Source organism: Mchenga conophoros, linkage group LG7 (genome assembly GCF_057382185.1).
Source record: "Mchenga conophoros isolate Kocher_MC1m ecotype Shallow Benthic linkage group LG7, M_conophoros_male_GT1.1, whole genome shotgun sequence".
NCBI classification, from domain to species: Eukaryota; Metazoa; Chordata; class Actinopteri; order Cichliformes; family Cichlidae; genus Mchenga; species Mchenga conophoros.
The window spans coordinates 64,501,785-64,519,626 of record NC_140532.1 but is presented as its reverse complement, the minus strand read 5'-3'; the positions used below and the strand labels follow the sequence as shown (position 1 = coordinate 64,519,626).

The following is a 17,842-nucleotide window of genomic DNA, read 5'->3' as shown; positions in this document are numbered from 1 at the left end:
CCCAAATCTTACGAGTGTACCCATAATATATGTGTACCAAAACATATCTGAGATTTAAAGCTCTGAAATTACCATTGACCCAGTGCTCATGTTTGCAATTTGCTGTAATTACTATAATTTCTTCGGAAATTTTCAATGAAGCATCGTCATGACATCACCAGGCAGGCCACGAAGTCAAGATAAGCCCTAATCTCAGCAAATTTAGATGATGGGAGTGCAAACCCACACTTGACCGTTGCTCAGCTGATACACTGCAAACCATCTCCACCCCAACTGCTCGTTATCATTCAGTGTCTGACATATTTATCTTCAGTGCCTGCTCTGGAGTCTTGTTAATACTCTCTTCACTTTCCACGTATGCACACAGAAGTCTATAGAGGTTGGAGAACAGAGCCAATATCCCAAAATATAAATGACTGAAATAATAATCTTTTTGGTTATAGTGGTCCTGACAGAATTCCAATTAACTATATGCATTTGGATACAACACAGCATCTAAACTTCAGTATGTTGTGTGTTGTTTTCAGACTTATGGAGAACGAAGAGGGAAGGAAGGAGTACCTGGTGTTTCCTCCCAGTAAGAGCCAGTGTCCCGCCAGCAGTCAGAAGGGAAGGAAAATCCCGCTGAAGGGCAACGGACGCCGTATTGACTACATCCTTTACAGCGACGAGGGCCTCCAACAGGACTGGAAACTGGTACGGTTTTGTTGTCTTGCTGGATGACGCTCTCAAGACTCAGTCTCATATTTTTATTGTCAATTTGAGACTTTTTTAGACCTTAGAAAACTGGCAACACCTCTTAATCACCTGTCCTTTTATTTGTGTTTGAACTAATTAGCTTGCAATATGCTTAGTAATTTACAAAGCCTCAAAGTATTTCTTTATTTTTAATCTTAAAGATATATGCTGTTTACTCAGTCAGCCTCAGAAAAACAACAGTTCATAGAATTAAGTCCAATATTATACTAAGAAGTGTATTCCCATGATGAGTGTAAACTTTTGACCGGACATCTAAGTGCTTTTAAGAGGTCCTCTAATTCGCTCCATTGACCATAATCAGTTTAAATTTTAATTACGTTGTTTGAATGCAGTCATAGAGTAAGTGGCTATATTGAAAGCATTATTTAAATGAGGTCGTGCTAGCGGTCAAGTCATAATTGAAACGTTATTAAAAACATGCCATTTTTATTGTATTCTGAAGGGATTACTTCAACCACAAATTCACAGTAATAACAACATATTACAAGCAGATAAATATATGATTTTAATTTTCTGCCTTTCATTTGTTTTATGAGTCTTTATGGAAGTCCAGACTTCCATAACTGCAGACTAGAGACGGCAAATCATTGTTCAGCGATGGTGTCAACGCAAAGTGTTGTCAATTAGTGAGTTTCTGAAATGTGAACTTTTGCGCTCACAACTGCCCATTTATTTATGTCATATGGATAAGACTACAAGAAATTCCTTTGAATCACGTGTGTACAAGCGCTTTCAGACAGTTCGGGCTCACAGACGTAAACCCCGCAGCTAACACTGACATGAAGTGACGTCATCCTTTCCTATATTCAAAATCCAACAGCTCATTTGGGTGCTCTACCATTCAGCACTGCTTTGAGCTAACTGATGTTAGCTATCTAAGCAGTGCTAACCTACTGTAGCCAATACTTTGTTTTAAGCTAATCAGCTACATGCTAATGTTAACCAGCTACCCAAAACCTTTCACGCTGCTGTCTAGGGCAGCGGTCCCCAACCCCAGGCCATGGACTGGTACCGCTCCGTGAGTTGTTTGGTACCGGGCTGCCAGAGTTGAGGCTTGAGTTTGACATTTATGGTTTTCAGGGTTTTTATAATTAACTCGGTTTCCCTGGGCCTTTTCCCGTGTTGTAGTTGTGTCTTATTTTGAAAGAAATATTTACGCATTACCATAGCGACCAGAGAGCATTAAGGGACAGAGAGGACGATGTTACTCTCAGTGTTGTTGGCGCATTTCAGGAGGACGCTGCTAATAAAGTTACACAATTATACAGTGAATTCGCGTTTATTATCATATTTACAAAACACCACAGTTTCTGTCTTGGTCGTATCATTTTAGTTTGTTGTATTGATCAGCAACACCTTAAATGCTGGTCCGTGAAAATATTGTCTGACATTAAATTGGTCTGTGGCGCAGAAAAGGTTTGGGAACGCTGCGCTAGGGAAACCAATTCCATTCATTCTACGATTTTCTTAAGCTTATCCAAGGTGGAGTCACAGGAGGTGGGGGTGTATCGCAGCAGTCATGAGACAAGAGGTGGGGTCTCCTGGAGAGGTCGCCAGTGGAAGTCCTTTCTGATTGTGTTCTTTAGCTTGCAAACATGTTAGCTTTCTGCACACACACACACACACACACACACACAGGCCAGTCTTTCACTTTTACTCAATTTACCAATACAGAACTACAAAGGTGTTCCCAGATTTCAGTGTCGTCACATTGAGCGTTACATGGAAAAGAAATAAAGGGAAAAGAAATGGTACCCTTCACAGATCACCATTTGAACATGCAGATATCGTAGGGACTGTGTACCCCTGGTGCTTTTTGTATCCTCAAAGTATTGTATTTCTAATATAATTTTACAACTTCCATAATCTTGAGCAACACTTTTTCCCTGCAGGAATCAATAAAGTTTTGATTATACAAGGAGCTGAGAATAACAATGTGACGTCTTACACGGTACACAGACTCAGTACACAGTGCACGTTTTTCACAGCAGACATTCAGATTTATCACAGCACGAGAAGGACGTGTGATTAATAACACTAAGAGCAACCCTTCCATTAAGTGGACAAAAGCGAAACCTTCCTTAGGTAATGCAGCGTTCATTCAGTTTCACTGGCATGTCAAAAGGGTTTATTATGAAAAAAGGCAGCACGTGTTTTAAATCGGTGTTCCTACTGTGTTGGATGTGTGAACGCATCTCTAAATATTACATGCTTAAAACACCAACACAAAAGAGTTTGCTAACAGGGGGCACAGAATTGTGGCATTTTCTTGTCAGCGGGGAGGTGATATGTTTAATTCTCCTCTGATTAATTTCCTAGCAACAAAGCTAAAAACCTAATTTTCCAGAGCCGTGTGAAGCAGGCTGAAATTATGTCACACCACGGGAGAATGTTTGACTAAAATCTGGAGAGGTGAACAATGAAACACAGCAAAAACAACAACAAAAAAGTAGGGAAGAAAAGGAATGAGGGCAGGACTGTCTGTGTGAGGGACTGGAGAGGATTGGAAAACCAAATCATACTATTTACACCTCTCTCCTTTCTTCCCATCTCTCTGTCTGACTCTTTCTATTGGCTCTCTGAAGGCAGCCGCCTGACGCCACCTTCTGTCAAAGTACAGTTACTGTAGCATCATTTCCCTTAAGTGGAGCTGATCAAGCATGTCGCTAACCTCCCGTCACTTGAAGGGTCTCATTTATTTACATGTTTACCTTAATCTTGTGTTGTTTCTCTTTATCTCTTCATGTTACTTTAAGTTATTTTTTGAAGAACATACTTGGATAAAAATGTTTCCGCTCTTAGGTTTAAATTGTCCTGCAATAATTATTTAGTGGAGACACAACTAGCAGAAGGAGATTAGTGGATTACCTTAATGAACACAATTAAGTTTTAAATGAGTCGATATATCAAAGTATGACCCAATTTACATATTAAATATTGCTTATAACTAGTTTCAGTGAATGGATTTTGTATAGAGGGAGGGTTTATTTGTGGAGATGTTGATATATATTTTTAACCACTTCTTAAATCAGGAAACATAGTCAGCAGCCAAGAAAAATACTTTTTTCCCCTTTCATGTGTTGTTATTAATGAAATCTTCCAGAAATCAGCTTCTCCATTGTATATGAGTAATGTGCCTTTAGAGCATGATCAAAAGGTCATTTTGAAGAAGTAGCCTTCAGAGGAATGTGTTGCAAAAGTCCAAGCATTTTTATTTAATTGGGGAAAATACTAGAAGTAATATTAGGAATATGGACCACCTCAAAATTCTCTCTGTTTATCTCTTACACCAAAAAAAGAAAAAAGAATTTGATATATTTTGTAAAATGTTTTGGGTTTTTTGCCATAAAAATGTAAACTAACATACAAATCCATACTAAAAGAATGTTTCATTTTGAAATGTAAGTTTCCTGTCAATTAGATTGTTCGAAGTACTATTAAAAAAAAATTCATAAATTGTCACATCTCTCTTAAAACGGCACTATTGATAAAACATATCAACATTATTAAATGAACTCTCATTGATTGTCATGACAAAGGTTTTAGTAGTACTTGCAGCTACGTTAGCAGTCGTTGTCTGTGGAAAGTACCTTCTGTTGACATTACAGTCCACATACTTTTGGTCAGGGTTGTTTATCATGGTTTTGGACAAGTCCCCAGAGTTCCAGTGACATTTAGTGACAGCATGAGGCAGGAAGGCCCTTCCTGCTCCAACATGACAATGTCACCATTCATAAAGCTGATTTTTTTTTTTCAGGAGAGGGAGCACCTCATATTCAAAAAGCACCAAGCAGCTATGATGAATCTAGATGGCCTCTTTCTGTAAAATGTATACATAAAAATGTGGGCTATTTTGGACTCTCAGTTATTGAGATTATGGTTAATGAATAAACCGCTTCAGAGGGGAGCAAATGTTCCGATAGCAAATTGAAAAGCAGCAGCAGAGAGCTGCCTCATTAGCTTGTGTTAAAGTAATTTCTCTTTTAACATCTAACTAAAGATTTCAGCATTTCAGTGATTACACTAATGCTTGCTTTATACTGGAGGATGTTGGTTTTGGTAATATTGTAGGCTGCCCGAAGATGTCATGTGCAGTGGTGCTTCCTCTTATCTAAAACAAGGCTGTAAGACACTGATTCCCAACACTCCTAACTATCACTCCTAAACTGAAAAGTTTTTAACAGAAAACCAGCAATGCCAAAATTAATGCACGTGACTTTATTTGAAACGTCTTTTACTTTCTGAAAACAAAAACCAAACCCGCCCTAACGTTGAAAGTTGCTGCAGAATTAACTGCGAGCTTTGTGACGCCTTCGTGATCTGACGATGCTCTCTTCTACTCTTCATCCTGCAGGAAATCGAGGAGTTCAGCTTCGTCACCCAGCTGGCCGGCCTCACCGACCACCTGTCTGTGGCCATGCGCTTGGCTGTTTCCACTGGGGAAGAGGAGCCTTAGACTCATCACCTGAGCTTTTTATTTAAATACTGCCATGGAGAAGAGCAGACAGCCAGGATGAGAAGAAGATGTTATAGATAAGGAGGTGCTCAAGGAAAGATTGATGGGGCAGCAAATAGATGGATGAATGAACGAAGGAGGATTAATGAAGGTAGAGAAGAGGACCACCTGAGGGGAGAGAGACTCTGAGAGACTCTGAGCAGGAGAGATAAGCAGGGGAATTCAGTTTAGGAAACCAGAAAGATTTTCATCTTCCTGGGTAAATCACCCACTCAGTCACACACATTAAATACAGCACCACCCACAAGAGATCGACTTCTCGACTGTTGAGTATCGCCTGGCCTCTCCTCCAACGCTCCCTCTGGAACTGAGTCCAAAGGGTTTTATTTTCAGTGAATGGTTTCATGTAGCCAATACACACACTCCTTTTATCAGATCTGTTTTAGTCGTAGTGTTAGTATGATTTCTTTTTTTAATTATAATTATTGTTATTATTATTCTACCTTCAGGGACAGAAGGGACAAACACATTATTGGAGAGAAGCGTACAGCTACAGACTGGCCTTTACACTGACCGTCTGTGTCTTTGTGTCGTGTTCCTTGCTGAAAGGCTCTTGGTCAGTTATTCACCTTACTGCTCTCACAGTCAGTCCCAGGAACCTCAACAAGTGTCTTTTCTTTTCTAAAAAAAAAAAACAAGTCTTTCTAAAAGGATGAAATCAATGTACAATTTCTATTGTGGCCGCACCAATTTTTATAAGGAGTTGAAATGCCTGTTTAATATTATATGGTATGTTTCTATAAAGAGGTATTGTTTAAAGGGACATGAAACTGGAGACAAAACGTTGTCGGTTGAATGCGATGCGACGCTACAGCATGTTTCCTCAGCCATATTTGGTGAAACCATTGGTGAAGCTTTGCTGATGCATGATGGGAAATGGTGTTAGTTTACAACATTCATATAAAGGCTTGACACATACTTATACGTGTCTGAATGCCTCAAGGGGCATTTTGGCTCTCAAACACATACCTGCGTGTCTGTGTGGCATTTGTGCATGCTAATGCTAATAACACACATACAGAGGATTTAGCTAATGCAGGCACACAGCTACACACATGACATAAGGAGGGCTTTCAGTGGATGTAACAAAAAACCCCTGGCAGCCAAATTGGACCTCTTCACGAGTCCGACACGAAACATGGCGATCTTTTTGAGAGACTAGATATTGTCAACTTGTTAGCAAACAAACCGTAGTAGCTGGTTGGCAAACCATCACTTTATTGTGAGCGCATCTGTTTGGTTCACTTGGTAAATTCCAGCATGAAGCCCAGTTATTAGCACAGCAAGTTGTCCAGTGGATTATTACGTTGACAGCCATATTGCGACGCAACTGCAAAACCTCATTGTTCTGTAACATTTTAAACACCTACAGGCTGTGCAATATGCCACGTAAACTCAATATAAAGTTCAAAACAGTCCCAAAGATTAGCACAGACCGACCAAGAAGACACAGAATTCAGATTTTATTGCATCAAACGCTTCTTTTTTCACTTTTTTCACAAATACCTTTAAATAACAGAAACTATCCTGGTTTTTTTTTTACAATGTATCCAATATTTTCAAAAAGCAGGACATGTTCTGGTTTGTTGTTGTTGTTTGTTTGTTTTTATTGCGGCACAAATTCCTGGGAATGATTTGCCAGTAAATGTTCTATAATTACCTGGATTTCATTTTTCTTTTTAAATGGAGAAGTGTCGAAGTGAAAAAACAAAACGTAACTGAAGGTGTGTTCAGACTGAAAGCACATGTGAGACTCTTTCTCTTTAATGAAAAAACAAAAAATCCCAAGTATTTTAGCTGTTTGTGCAAATTCAGTCAAATTCCCACCAACTGCTTTGCCTTCAGCCTAAATGCACCTTCAGATTTCTGCTGTACTGTGTTACAATGTGGAGAAACTGGCTGGACAATTTTGAAATACTAAATCATTATAAAGCCATTACACCGACTCTCTGTGTGTAACAGAGCCAAACAGACCATGGTATCAAACAGGAGCTGGAACTTTGAGAAGTGTTTAGAGACATGTGCTTACTCAAACTGTCCTTAAATACCCCCAGACATGCAGCTGTGGTGCTGTGAACTCAGAGTGCTGTGGGCGAGTGACCTTGTTACCTTGAACTTTAAGAAACGAGGAAGCAGTTTTTAAACTATCAGTATTCTTAAGTGAGATGCTGCCAAATTAAACAGTTCTGCTTGGAAAAACTACAACTGTCATTCATACAGCAAATACCTTGAATATAAAACAGGCAAACATTAGCCATCACAAGCTAATGGTCATATCAAGCCAAGTCAAGTTTGCATCCAAATGCTAGATTCGTATTTTCTCCACAGTACCTGTTGTTTAGCACCACATATGCTAACCTGTAAACAGTAAATGCAGTAAACTCCAGATTACTCTTCTACCATTCTGTTTAATCCAGGAACTACACCCATACTGCCATCGGTCAATATGGGCCGTAACACCTCTCTCTCTGAATAAAACATGCTTTACGGTGATAGTTAAGTTTGCAGATACTGTCTATATACCATGATCTGCAGGGTAAACAATGTTTACAACAGTTTTGTGACCTTTCTACCTGTCTCGTAATCACTTCAGGGGAAACGTTTCACTTCAAGCATCACTTTCAGCATCAGTGCAAATATGAATATGTTGGGGCAACTTCATGTGGTATTTTCCCCCCAGTTAAAGTGCTAGCTGGCATTTCTCTGAATAAAAACTGTGCTGAATGATAACCCAGGGTGGCCAGTGCACTATAGTATGTTTACAGGCATGGTATCAGCAGTCTACATCCTGCTGTTGTGAGTGTGTGTGCATGTGTGCGTGTGTGTGCACAGGACTTGTCAGTCATCCTGTTATGTATGTTCAGCTTACAGTTTTGCATACAGTATGAGTCCATCTGTCATGTGACTCTCTATATTACTCATGGTATTATTATGACTGACACGTTCTTGTTTTTACCAAGTCTGTGCTTCACCATGTTCCTTTTTTATTTGATTTTTCTGAGACAAAGTCAGGTGAATTTGAGAATAATCACTGCTTTGCTTAGGGTAACATCACACACCCAAGAGCACTTGGTAAATAGTCATGTAAATACACTATATGAGTAAAGGAAAGGTGCCACGGTGAGCATCTGCTATGAGGTATAATAAATCAAAGGTTTGGAGAAGTACTGTGTTAGCCAATGTAAACATTTATTTATAAACCTTTATTTTTCAACTGTTGTATTTATTGCATCAAATCTGAATACTGCCGAACAGTTCATTTGTAAGAATGGACAGACAAACAGTGTGACACGTCTTATTTTAAAGCTGGACTGTGAAGGTTTTTGATTTTATATTTGGATTTCATTTTGTTTTGCTAATTCTTCTGTGTTATTTTTAATATTTCCGATTTAAAGTTCAAAGGAGAGTGTTGGCTTGTGTGGGTGTTGAGGGTTTATACCAAGCCTTAGGTTTGCAGTTGGGTGACTTTTCAGTCAGTCATGCGTAAACTTAGCAGTTGGAGGCAAATATGAACTCATCCTGTTGTGTATTCCTGTGAACTCTTTCTAAGCAGTGTGTTAGGCTGGTGAAGAGAAAAATGCTCAAGTGTAGTTCCATTTAAGTGGCATTAAATTCAATTTCTGGGCCACTTTAATGCTCTTAAACTGGTCTGCTGTTTGGTGCTGGGCAGGCACACTGACTACAGATGCAACCGCTGACTGTATATAAAGATGGACAAATAGCACATGTCCACTTTATCTTCCAAAACTGATGGAAGATATATGCTGGTGACAATATCTCTGTTGTAGTGATTAGAAGTAGATCCTAGTATGAGTGGTTCTTCTAACATCACACAAAATTATTATTACAAGTCAATAAATTCCTCTCCCCCAACTCCACGTCCTACTTCCAGATCAAATTTCCTGAACATTAAAAACACATTTTCAAATTTAACTGGAAGATAAAACCCATGATCTCGAAACTCCAAAAATGTGGAAATTAGCAGACATCAAATAAATAAATGAGTAGTAATAATTACAATAGGGAATTGAAACAACCAAAGATCAAGTCCTTTATAAACCAAATTGAACAAGTATAGTACTTTCTAAAGTCACTTCATGCGCCTATTTTCATTTGATATTAGAACAGCCTGTAAAAACAATGTTAATGTCTCCCAGAGTTAAGTGTTAATATGAAACAGTGATGTGCAGAAAATAAACCGACAGATATTCTAAACTAAGGATGAATATGGTTTGACTTTGATAGGAGATTAAAACTGAGACCATTTACTTTTCATTAGCTCTGGATGAAAAGGATAAATGGTACGGTGTTCTGAGACGGACATATAGGTAAAAAATAAAATTCAGAATCAATTCAAAGTCTTAAAATTTTAATGCATCAACTTGTCTCAAGTAAAGGTTTTGGTTTATTCACCAAAAGACTATTTACATGTTTGTAGAGGAGAAAAATTATTATTGCAAATTTGGAATTTTAGTCCTGATAAATATTGTATTTGTGCAATATTCAGTGCTCGGAGGTCTTATAACCTCGATGCCTTTGCTGTGCTATCAGACTATATTAATTATCTAGTTTATAAAAACCAAACACTTTGAATTTTTAAAAAGTATTTGCTTTAGCCCTCTGAAGTCTAAGTCATTATCAGCTCTAAACCCTAAACCTAAGGAGGAAAGCAAAAAGGACACCACTGTTGTTGACGTACACATTGGTGAGTTGAGTCCTTTTGATGATTGTAACCATTTTAACAAATAATCGGGCTGTAGCTTTTTAATTCCTGATTAATTCTGATTAATATGTACTGACCATGTCAGCACTATATTAAGGAAAACACTCTGCCATTAATGATGCCACCACCTCCCAGCTGACTGCGAATGTTGCTACTCACAACCTAAAAACAGTGCAATCTAGACTATGAACATTTATAGAGCTGAAATTATTTCTCTTGAATAATTATAATTATGCAGTCTAGCACCTTTTGTTGTAAATAGGAGAACAACATATTGTTTCAAATCTGCCTCACTGCACTGCTGCTCCTGACAATCAAACAACTGGAATTGTTTGGTCAAAGGCTCGTTAGGAGCTTCAACCACAGCCACACAAACCTTAACTGTAATGACACCCAGGGCCACTTCCATCACTTCAGCCCTTTAAAAACAAACATTAGGACAAAATTAGATTCTCACAACGGTCAGCTGATTGGCTTGTAAGTGACAGGAATGTAGACACCTAGATAACGTAGTGCTCCCGACACTTTAGCCTCCATTATCCTGCTGCAGGGAGATGACCAAAGTTATCATTATAAAGACTAAAGATGAAGATGTGCACCGTACTTTGGTGAACACATGAAAAATAATTTACTCCTTCCTGCATCTTTTGGTGTCTGTATTCTTAGGGGAGCTAACCAGCAGGCCAGTTGATGTCTGTATGTCTGATATAATTTTGCTACATTTCTGATCACAAATCACTGCCTGCCTTGTGTCCATGTCGAGTTCAGGACAGAGTTATTCAGCAGTTAGTTGGGGATTTGAGCTCTAACCTTTTGTAGCTGCATGTAGTGTAATATTGCTTTAGGCGTGTAGACTTCATAGGAGTGATGCTTCACTTTTGCAATCCTTTTCTCATTTGTTTTTTTTTTCTATCATGTGTCTCCATGTTTTTTATTGATTCTTGTCTTTTGGGGGGGAGGGGCTTATCGATGGGTTTGTCTGGCTGGGTCTCTGTAACTTGGCTCGGGGGATCAACTGCTTTTCTCTTTCTAAGCTTCTTCAACAAAACTGCTTATTTTCCTCTGCTTTTCTAAAGAAAAAAATCAAAGGAACTTTCCCCTCTACACGTGTCTTTGTGTCATTATTCACTTGAGGTCATTCAATGAACTGCAATTGTAATGTTCGTGAAAATAACTAGTGGATATAACAACCAAAAGTGCCATGACAAGCTTGTGGCAAGCGGTAACGCTAACTACCCTCAAAGTTTTTGTAAGTGAAAAGCTGCTATTGGTTGTTTGTGCTTCAGCTCATTTCCTCTTTTTCCAGTGTATCACAGTACGACTGCTTAGCACTGAGGTTAAGTCTGATAGAGACTGCCCTCTGGCTCTTAAAGGACAAAGTTTAAAGAAGTGAAAGAAGCCTTTAAAGAGTCCTTCTGCTTTTGATGAACAGGGGAAGAAGTCTAACACTTAAAATTTACATACAATGCTCTGTCAAGTGTAGAAAAAAACCCGCTAAAAAGTCAGATTAGTCATACAACAGAAAAGCACTGGACTGTAAACATGTCAAAGAGCAGCTCATCTTCCTATTAATTCTGATTCATGCTTTCTGAGATTTTCTAGCCTCCATGTGAATCCTTCTATCAATCTTTTAAGCATCGCACTGGTCACTGTTTTTATACTGATGATTAGATGAAAAATGTGAACGAACAAAGAAGTTTTTCATAGTAGCAAACAGATTATCATCCACCTATGCAGGGCCTTTTATTGCTGAGTTCTACAGAGCTATTTTTAAAAAACATTATTTCGCCTCTTTTTTTGATATACTTTACACTTGCTGCTCTGCAAAAAAAAAAAAAAAAAAAAAAAAGCAACTTAGCGGTGGTTTACTAGGTGGTTTTTGTGCCAGAATTTCACAGTAGCTGGTTGGAAGCATGACTCCAATGAGTGCTAATGTGGCATTTTAACATAACCCCATACAGTGTGTTAATTTGTCACTGGTGTTTACTGCCTCCATATGACCTTTCATCATTCCCATTGTTTTGCAGTAGCAGTTAGCCACTTCTTTTAAGAATTCTCTGGGTTCACCAAAAAGCAGAAGTTAAAAAAATATTCACTAACCGCTGAACTTTTTGTAGTCAGAAGCACTGAGATAAGTGTGCTTTCTAAATGCTTTGACATTTTTCTTTTTTTGATATGTTAACATGTCATGTTGCCAGAAAAAAACTTAAGCCATCTTAAAGTGACACTTTTGTCATTAGAACAACAAGTCAAGCATCTTTATTTATAGAGACAAACATCACATATCTAAAGCAGCCTCTTTAAAAGGGCTTTATATAGATATTACAATACTGTGTGTCAAAGCAAAAAAAATGCAGAATTAGTTCAGTTATTAACTTTATTCTTATCAAATTACAAAGACACGGCAACCCTGCTATGTCAATAAACAAAAAAAAAGCCTACAACACAAATTCACCTATCTAAAGGGATGGAAACCACAAGCAACAACCTACATGCTCACACTACTCACTGACAAAACAAAATCCACACCGCTCCCACGTCCTCACCCTGCACTAGCCTTTACAGTGTCAGAGTTACCTGTTGAGGGAGCCTAGGTGCCGACCGGGGATAACGAGCGGCAATCTCAAGGGGGAAAGAGAGAGCAGAAGGGAGAGCCACACATGTAGACCTACCCAGCTCCCTCTCTTATACATAATTTATGTTTTGGAAGGAAGACATACATGACCCAGGAGGTACAGGTAATGAGGGAGCACTATCAGGTAGTCATCGGCAGCTCATCTGCTACAACATTGTCAGCACCTGTATTATGTTTGTTCACAGGGTTGTAATCCTGTGCCAACAATGCCCAGCGCATCAGTTGCTGGTTCAGATTGAACATCCAGTAATAAAAACAAGAGTGTTGTGGTCTGTGAACGCTGTTCCTGAGGGAGAGCTAGAGGCAACAGAGACTACAAAATACTGTCACTCAAGAAGCGAGGCCAGTGTCTCCTTTTCTACAGTGGTGAAGTTTCATTGATGGGGTTTAAACTTCACTGAGAAATAGCAGACAGGGTGGCACACCTCCATCCTGGAGTAACATGGCGCCAGCTCTTGTGGTGCTGACATCAACATCTAGTTTGAAAGGGTGAGAGAAGTCAGGAGCAGCCAGAACAGGGGCCCTACAGAGGAGGGACTTTGCCGACTCAAATGCACATTGGCACTCTTCAGATAAGAGGCATGGATGGACTACACAACTTGGTCAAAGGAGCTACAGAAAAGCTTCTACAGAAACACCTGTTATATCCAGTCATCCCTAGAAACCGTTTTAGTTCCCGCCAAGTTGTTGGAACCGGATAGTTTAGCATTACAGCGACTTTGGCCTTCACTAGATGAACCTGTCCAAAACCAACCTGCTTGCCTAAGTGTGTAACTGTCGCTTTACGTCTGTGTAGGTTCTCAGTCATTCAGGTCATGGTAATCTAAGGACCTTGAAAAGAAAAGCAACTGGACTTCTTGAGTTTCTTTAACACGTTTCACCTCTCATCCAAGAAGCTTCTGACACTTGCCGGACTTTATCAAAGGTGTAAGCATCACAGCAGATTCCTTTGTGTCAAAGTAACTGAGGATAAAACACAGAAAAACCACCATCCTAGCTCTCCTTGTGGGGAACACACCCAGTCATGTCAAAAACTCCACTGACATATTCAAGTTTATTGGAAGCCCACAAACACAGACCAGTACCTACTCTTTGACACCCACGACCCTCTGGAACACAAACTTGGAGTGATCAGGATCCTGCAACACCGGGCAGAAAACATTCCCTCCAAGCCAGAAGGGAAAAAGAAGGAACACATGTGGTTATTCCAACTGGGCTTTCATCACAGTAAAGAAGATCAGACACCAACTAGGGAGAATCAGAAGGACAAATGGAACAACATTGTCATCCTTTATGTAGCAGGTCTGTCAGAAAAACTCAGGAAAGTCTTCTCGAGGCACAACATCCCAGTGTACTTCAGACCCAGCCACACATTCGGACAGAAACTGGTTCATCCCAAAGACAAAACTCCTAAACACAAACTTAGCAACTTAGTGTATGTTGTGCAGTGCAGTGAGGAGTGCTCAGACATCTTCATTGGAGAAAGCAAACAGCCACTTCATAAAGGCATGGGCACAACATAGAAGAGCCACCTCGACAGAACAAGACTCAGCTGTGCATCTGCACCTAAAGGTCAAAGGTCACTCTTTCGAGAATGCCAATGTTCACATTTTGGACAGAGAAGACAGATGGTTTGAAGGAGGAATGAAGAGGCGATCTATGTGCACTATGAATGTGTGCATATTACCACGTCATCCAGATACACATTATATTGGGGCACATCCCCCCACACCACATGCATCAAATGCTGAAATGTAGCACAGGTGTTTTTCAGTCCAAATGCCACGAAAGTGTACTGCATAAAATGATCAGGAGTGACGAATGCAGAAATGTCAGAGGCTCTTGGAGTCAAGGAAACCTGCCAGTAACCTTTAAGAATATCCAACTATGACCACCTGACCTATCCAATCTATGCTGCCGATGCAGTCCTCCACACATACGAATGTAACAATAACACCCACTCACATCCTGGGCCATCTGACCTCAGGAAATCACATGATAGGGTGGGGCCAGGTTTCACAATGAGCTCACCCGAAACCCTGGCTGATTGTGACGCACACCCGTTTTCACACCATGGCTCATGTGATTAGGTGGAGGATCATCAGGGGGTTCTTTATCCCTCTTTGGGGGGAAACTCCCACTGGGTTTAAATCTGGGACTCTCCACCATTTGACCTTAGAACTGAAGAAGCTTCTCGGATGAGACGTGAAACATCTTCAAGCAACTTAAAGAAGTCCAGACGCTTTTCTTTCCAAGCTCCTTAGACTCCACCAAGGAGTTTTTGGTAGGGTTTGCATGTGTGTCATTCATTATTTAAACATGATAACTGGAAAAGTTTTGAATTAATAATAATAATAATAACAATAATAATAATAATAATAATAATAATAATAATGGATTGGATTTATATAGCGCTTTTCAAGGCACCCAAAGCGCTTTACAATGCCACTCTTCAGTCACTCTCACATTCACACACTGGTGGAGGCAGCTACAGTTGTAGCCACAGCTGCCCTGGGGCAGACTGACAGAAGCGAGGCTGCCGTATCGCGCCATCGGCCCCTCTGGCCAACACCAGTAGGCGGTAGGGTAAAGTGTCTTGCCCAAGAACACAACGACCACAGCTTCCCCTCGTCAGTGCGTTATGCTCTCCACGGCGGTTTCCACAGTTTGTTCTCACCTGCACATCTGCTTCATATCCATGCCTGCCTGCCTGCCCTCCAGCCTCCCATTACTCCTCGGACACTGGTAACTCCCACCTCCCTCCTCAGAGCTTACAAAGCCCAAAACCTGCAAATTAAGAAAAATTAACTCACCAGCTAACTGCTCGTAGCTCCTGCTCCTTACCCATCAATAACTCCTTCTCTCGTTTCTCCGTCTCCTGCCGTGACCTCCTTCAATCCTTCCCAGCTTCTGTCGCCATTTCCCCGTTGCCATTATTAACTTGAATCACACTCTTCTATACATTTTCTGTTTTCAAATAAACACTTCAGTAAATAGCTATACTACGCATCTTGGTGTCTGCATTTGAATCCATTCCTTCAGTTCATGACATGTTAACAGTCCATTAAAATTTGCCTTACATCCACCTTCAAAGTCAACTTAATGATTTATTGGTCAGAAATTGACAAAAAGCCATAGAACCTATGATTAGAAACTACGATTCGGGCAGGTTTGGTTTGTATTGTCAACATACAGAAAGATACCAAACTATTTAAAAGATCGTGTCACATTTGACATCTGACCTCTCCTTCAAGGCCAGTAGATTTGTTTGAAGGTCAAAGTAATAATAATGCTACATAATGCTACTTAAAACTATGTTTCTTACTGCCATTGTTTGTACTGACAAGATGTTGGAATATAGAAATGATGGGGATTCTAAAAGTCAAAGAACTTTAGACCTCTGACTTCTTCTTCAAGGTCAAGTATGGTTGAATGTACATAAAATGTCTTATATTTAAATCTATGTTTAAAATTCTGCTGCCTTTGTGTGTTGGCAAAATGTTTTAAAAATGGATGGATTTTGGGGTGGATTTTAAACATCACAGATCACATTATAGTTTGTATTTAAATGTCATGTCACATTGACCTTTGACCTCACATGGCAATGTGCAAACGTCTCCACAGGGAAAATAACAAAAGCCTGAACTTATTTTTTACTGCACTGCAAAGTTCTTAAATTAAATTCAAAATGAACAAAGAAAACAAAAAAATTGGCTTCCTAAAGATTAAACAAAAGGTCAAAGATTTAAAGAAGAATCAGCTCAGATTTGCCTTCAGGTGACTCCTGTTGTCATTTTAACGTGCAATGTTTTTATCAATCATATACTTGAAACATTAATATTTTGTGATTAACCAACAAAGTATTAAAACTCCACAGGTTATCTCTTATCAACTTTAATCACTGAAGCTTGTTTTTGTTTTTTAACATTAGTTTCAGTCTCTGATTCACACAGTGAAAAAAAACCTCTGACAAATTCCCCGAATGTTTTGCACAATCAGAAGCATTCAGAAGGGACTGCATGAGACAAAAACACCTGGAGAATGATGAGGAAGAGTTCTGTACTTCATCAAATGGACAGAAATGAGACTTTCTGCCGCACCTCACGATGCGGGTTGATGTGTCAGCGTTGTGTCGGTGTTGTTTCTGGATCAACAAAACTAATGTTGGTCCATGTTCAACATACTTTTATAACATGGAAACATGGAAACACAGCACACACCAAACTGTAAGCCTAACCATGAACACATCCTAACCCCCGCCCCTAACACTTACCGTAAATGACCCTTTTTTAGATTTTTTCCTGGGTGGACATCAGCAAGTCACAAAGCTATCGCATCATAGCAACTTGATTGGCTAAATGCTATGCTGATCCAGTACAAACTTTATTATTTTGATCCAGGAACACCAACACGCTGATATCAGAGAGACCTCATGGTGTTTGGATGCTAGCATCTACAAACATTACTGAGACAAGATCATACAACTCACAAAATCATGACTGTGAAAGTAGATGTTTGCTAGTGCGTCTGTTGTGCTTCAGTAATAAAGTTCATTCCAAAAACCATTTGGTTTTTTATTTAACTATGTGCATCATTTGTGCATCACACATTTACCAAAAGGTTGTAAACTAGAGGTCATCAATTTCATCCCTATAACAAAGAACAGATTACATTATTTAGACTTTAAAGTACAGACAATGGGTAACTTTATTGTTACATTTAGTCAAATATAGAACATGTGTGGCTCAATCTATTACACCATATCACCCTATGTTATTTAGCATGCCGAATATTATATTAAAAATAAGTTTTAATCATTGTTTTTTATTTCTGAATTGTCCTGCGTGTTAATTCATTTTGATTATTCCAGAAATTCATTGAGTGAATGAATCCTTGCAGTTCCGCTGCTTGTATCCACAGCCTCATTCCTTCAGTGGCAAGAACTGGACCACAACTGAGGTTAGGACCATAACCAACTGCTTTGCTTCCGCACAGCTCTTTTTCCACCACAACACGTCGGTATAGCATCAGCATCACTGCAGACTTCATATCAATCTGTCAGTCAGCACCATTTTTCCCTTACTCATGAATAAAACCCAGTGATACTTAAATGCCTTCATGTGAGGCAACAAGTTCCTGACCCAGAATGAGCAGCGCTTTAAGGAACTCAGGACAAAACCTAACCATATAATTGATGGTTTGCTAAACT

At 39.4% G+C, this 17,842-nt stretch overlaps 1 protein-coding gene across 3 annotated transcripts in view; it reads left to right on the top strand.

Annotated features, from left to right (window-relative positions):
• Nucleotides 1-11,100, top strand: part of smpd3 (sphingomyelin phosphodiesterase 3) — a 95,242-nt gene extending 84,142 nt beyond the window's left edge. For all 3 annotated transcript variants that reach the window (XM_085280783.1, XM_085280784.1, XM_085280785.1), the window contains 2 exons: nt 528-696; nt 5,114-11,100. In XM_085280783.1, coding sequence (XP_085136909.1) covers nt 528-696; nt 5,114-5,215 — 271 coding nt within the window. In that variant the 3' untranslated portion in view covers nt 5,216-11,100. The remainder of the gene's footprint in view (nt 1-527; nt 697-5,113) is intronic.
• The last annotated feature ends 6,742 nt before the right edge of the window (nt 11,101-17,842 follow it).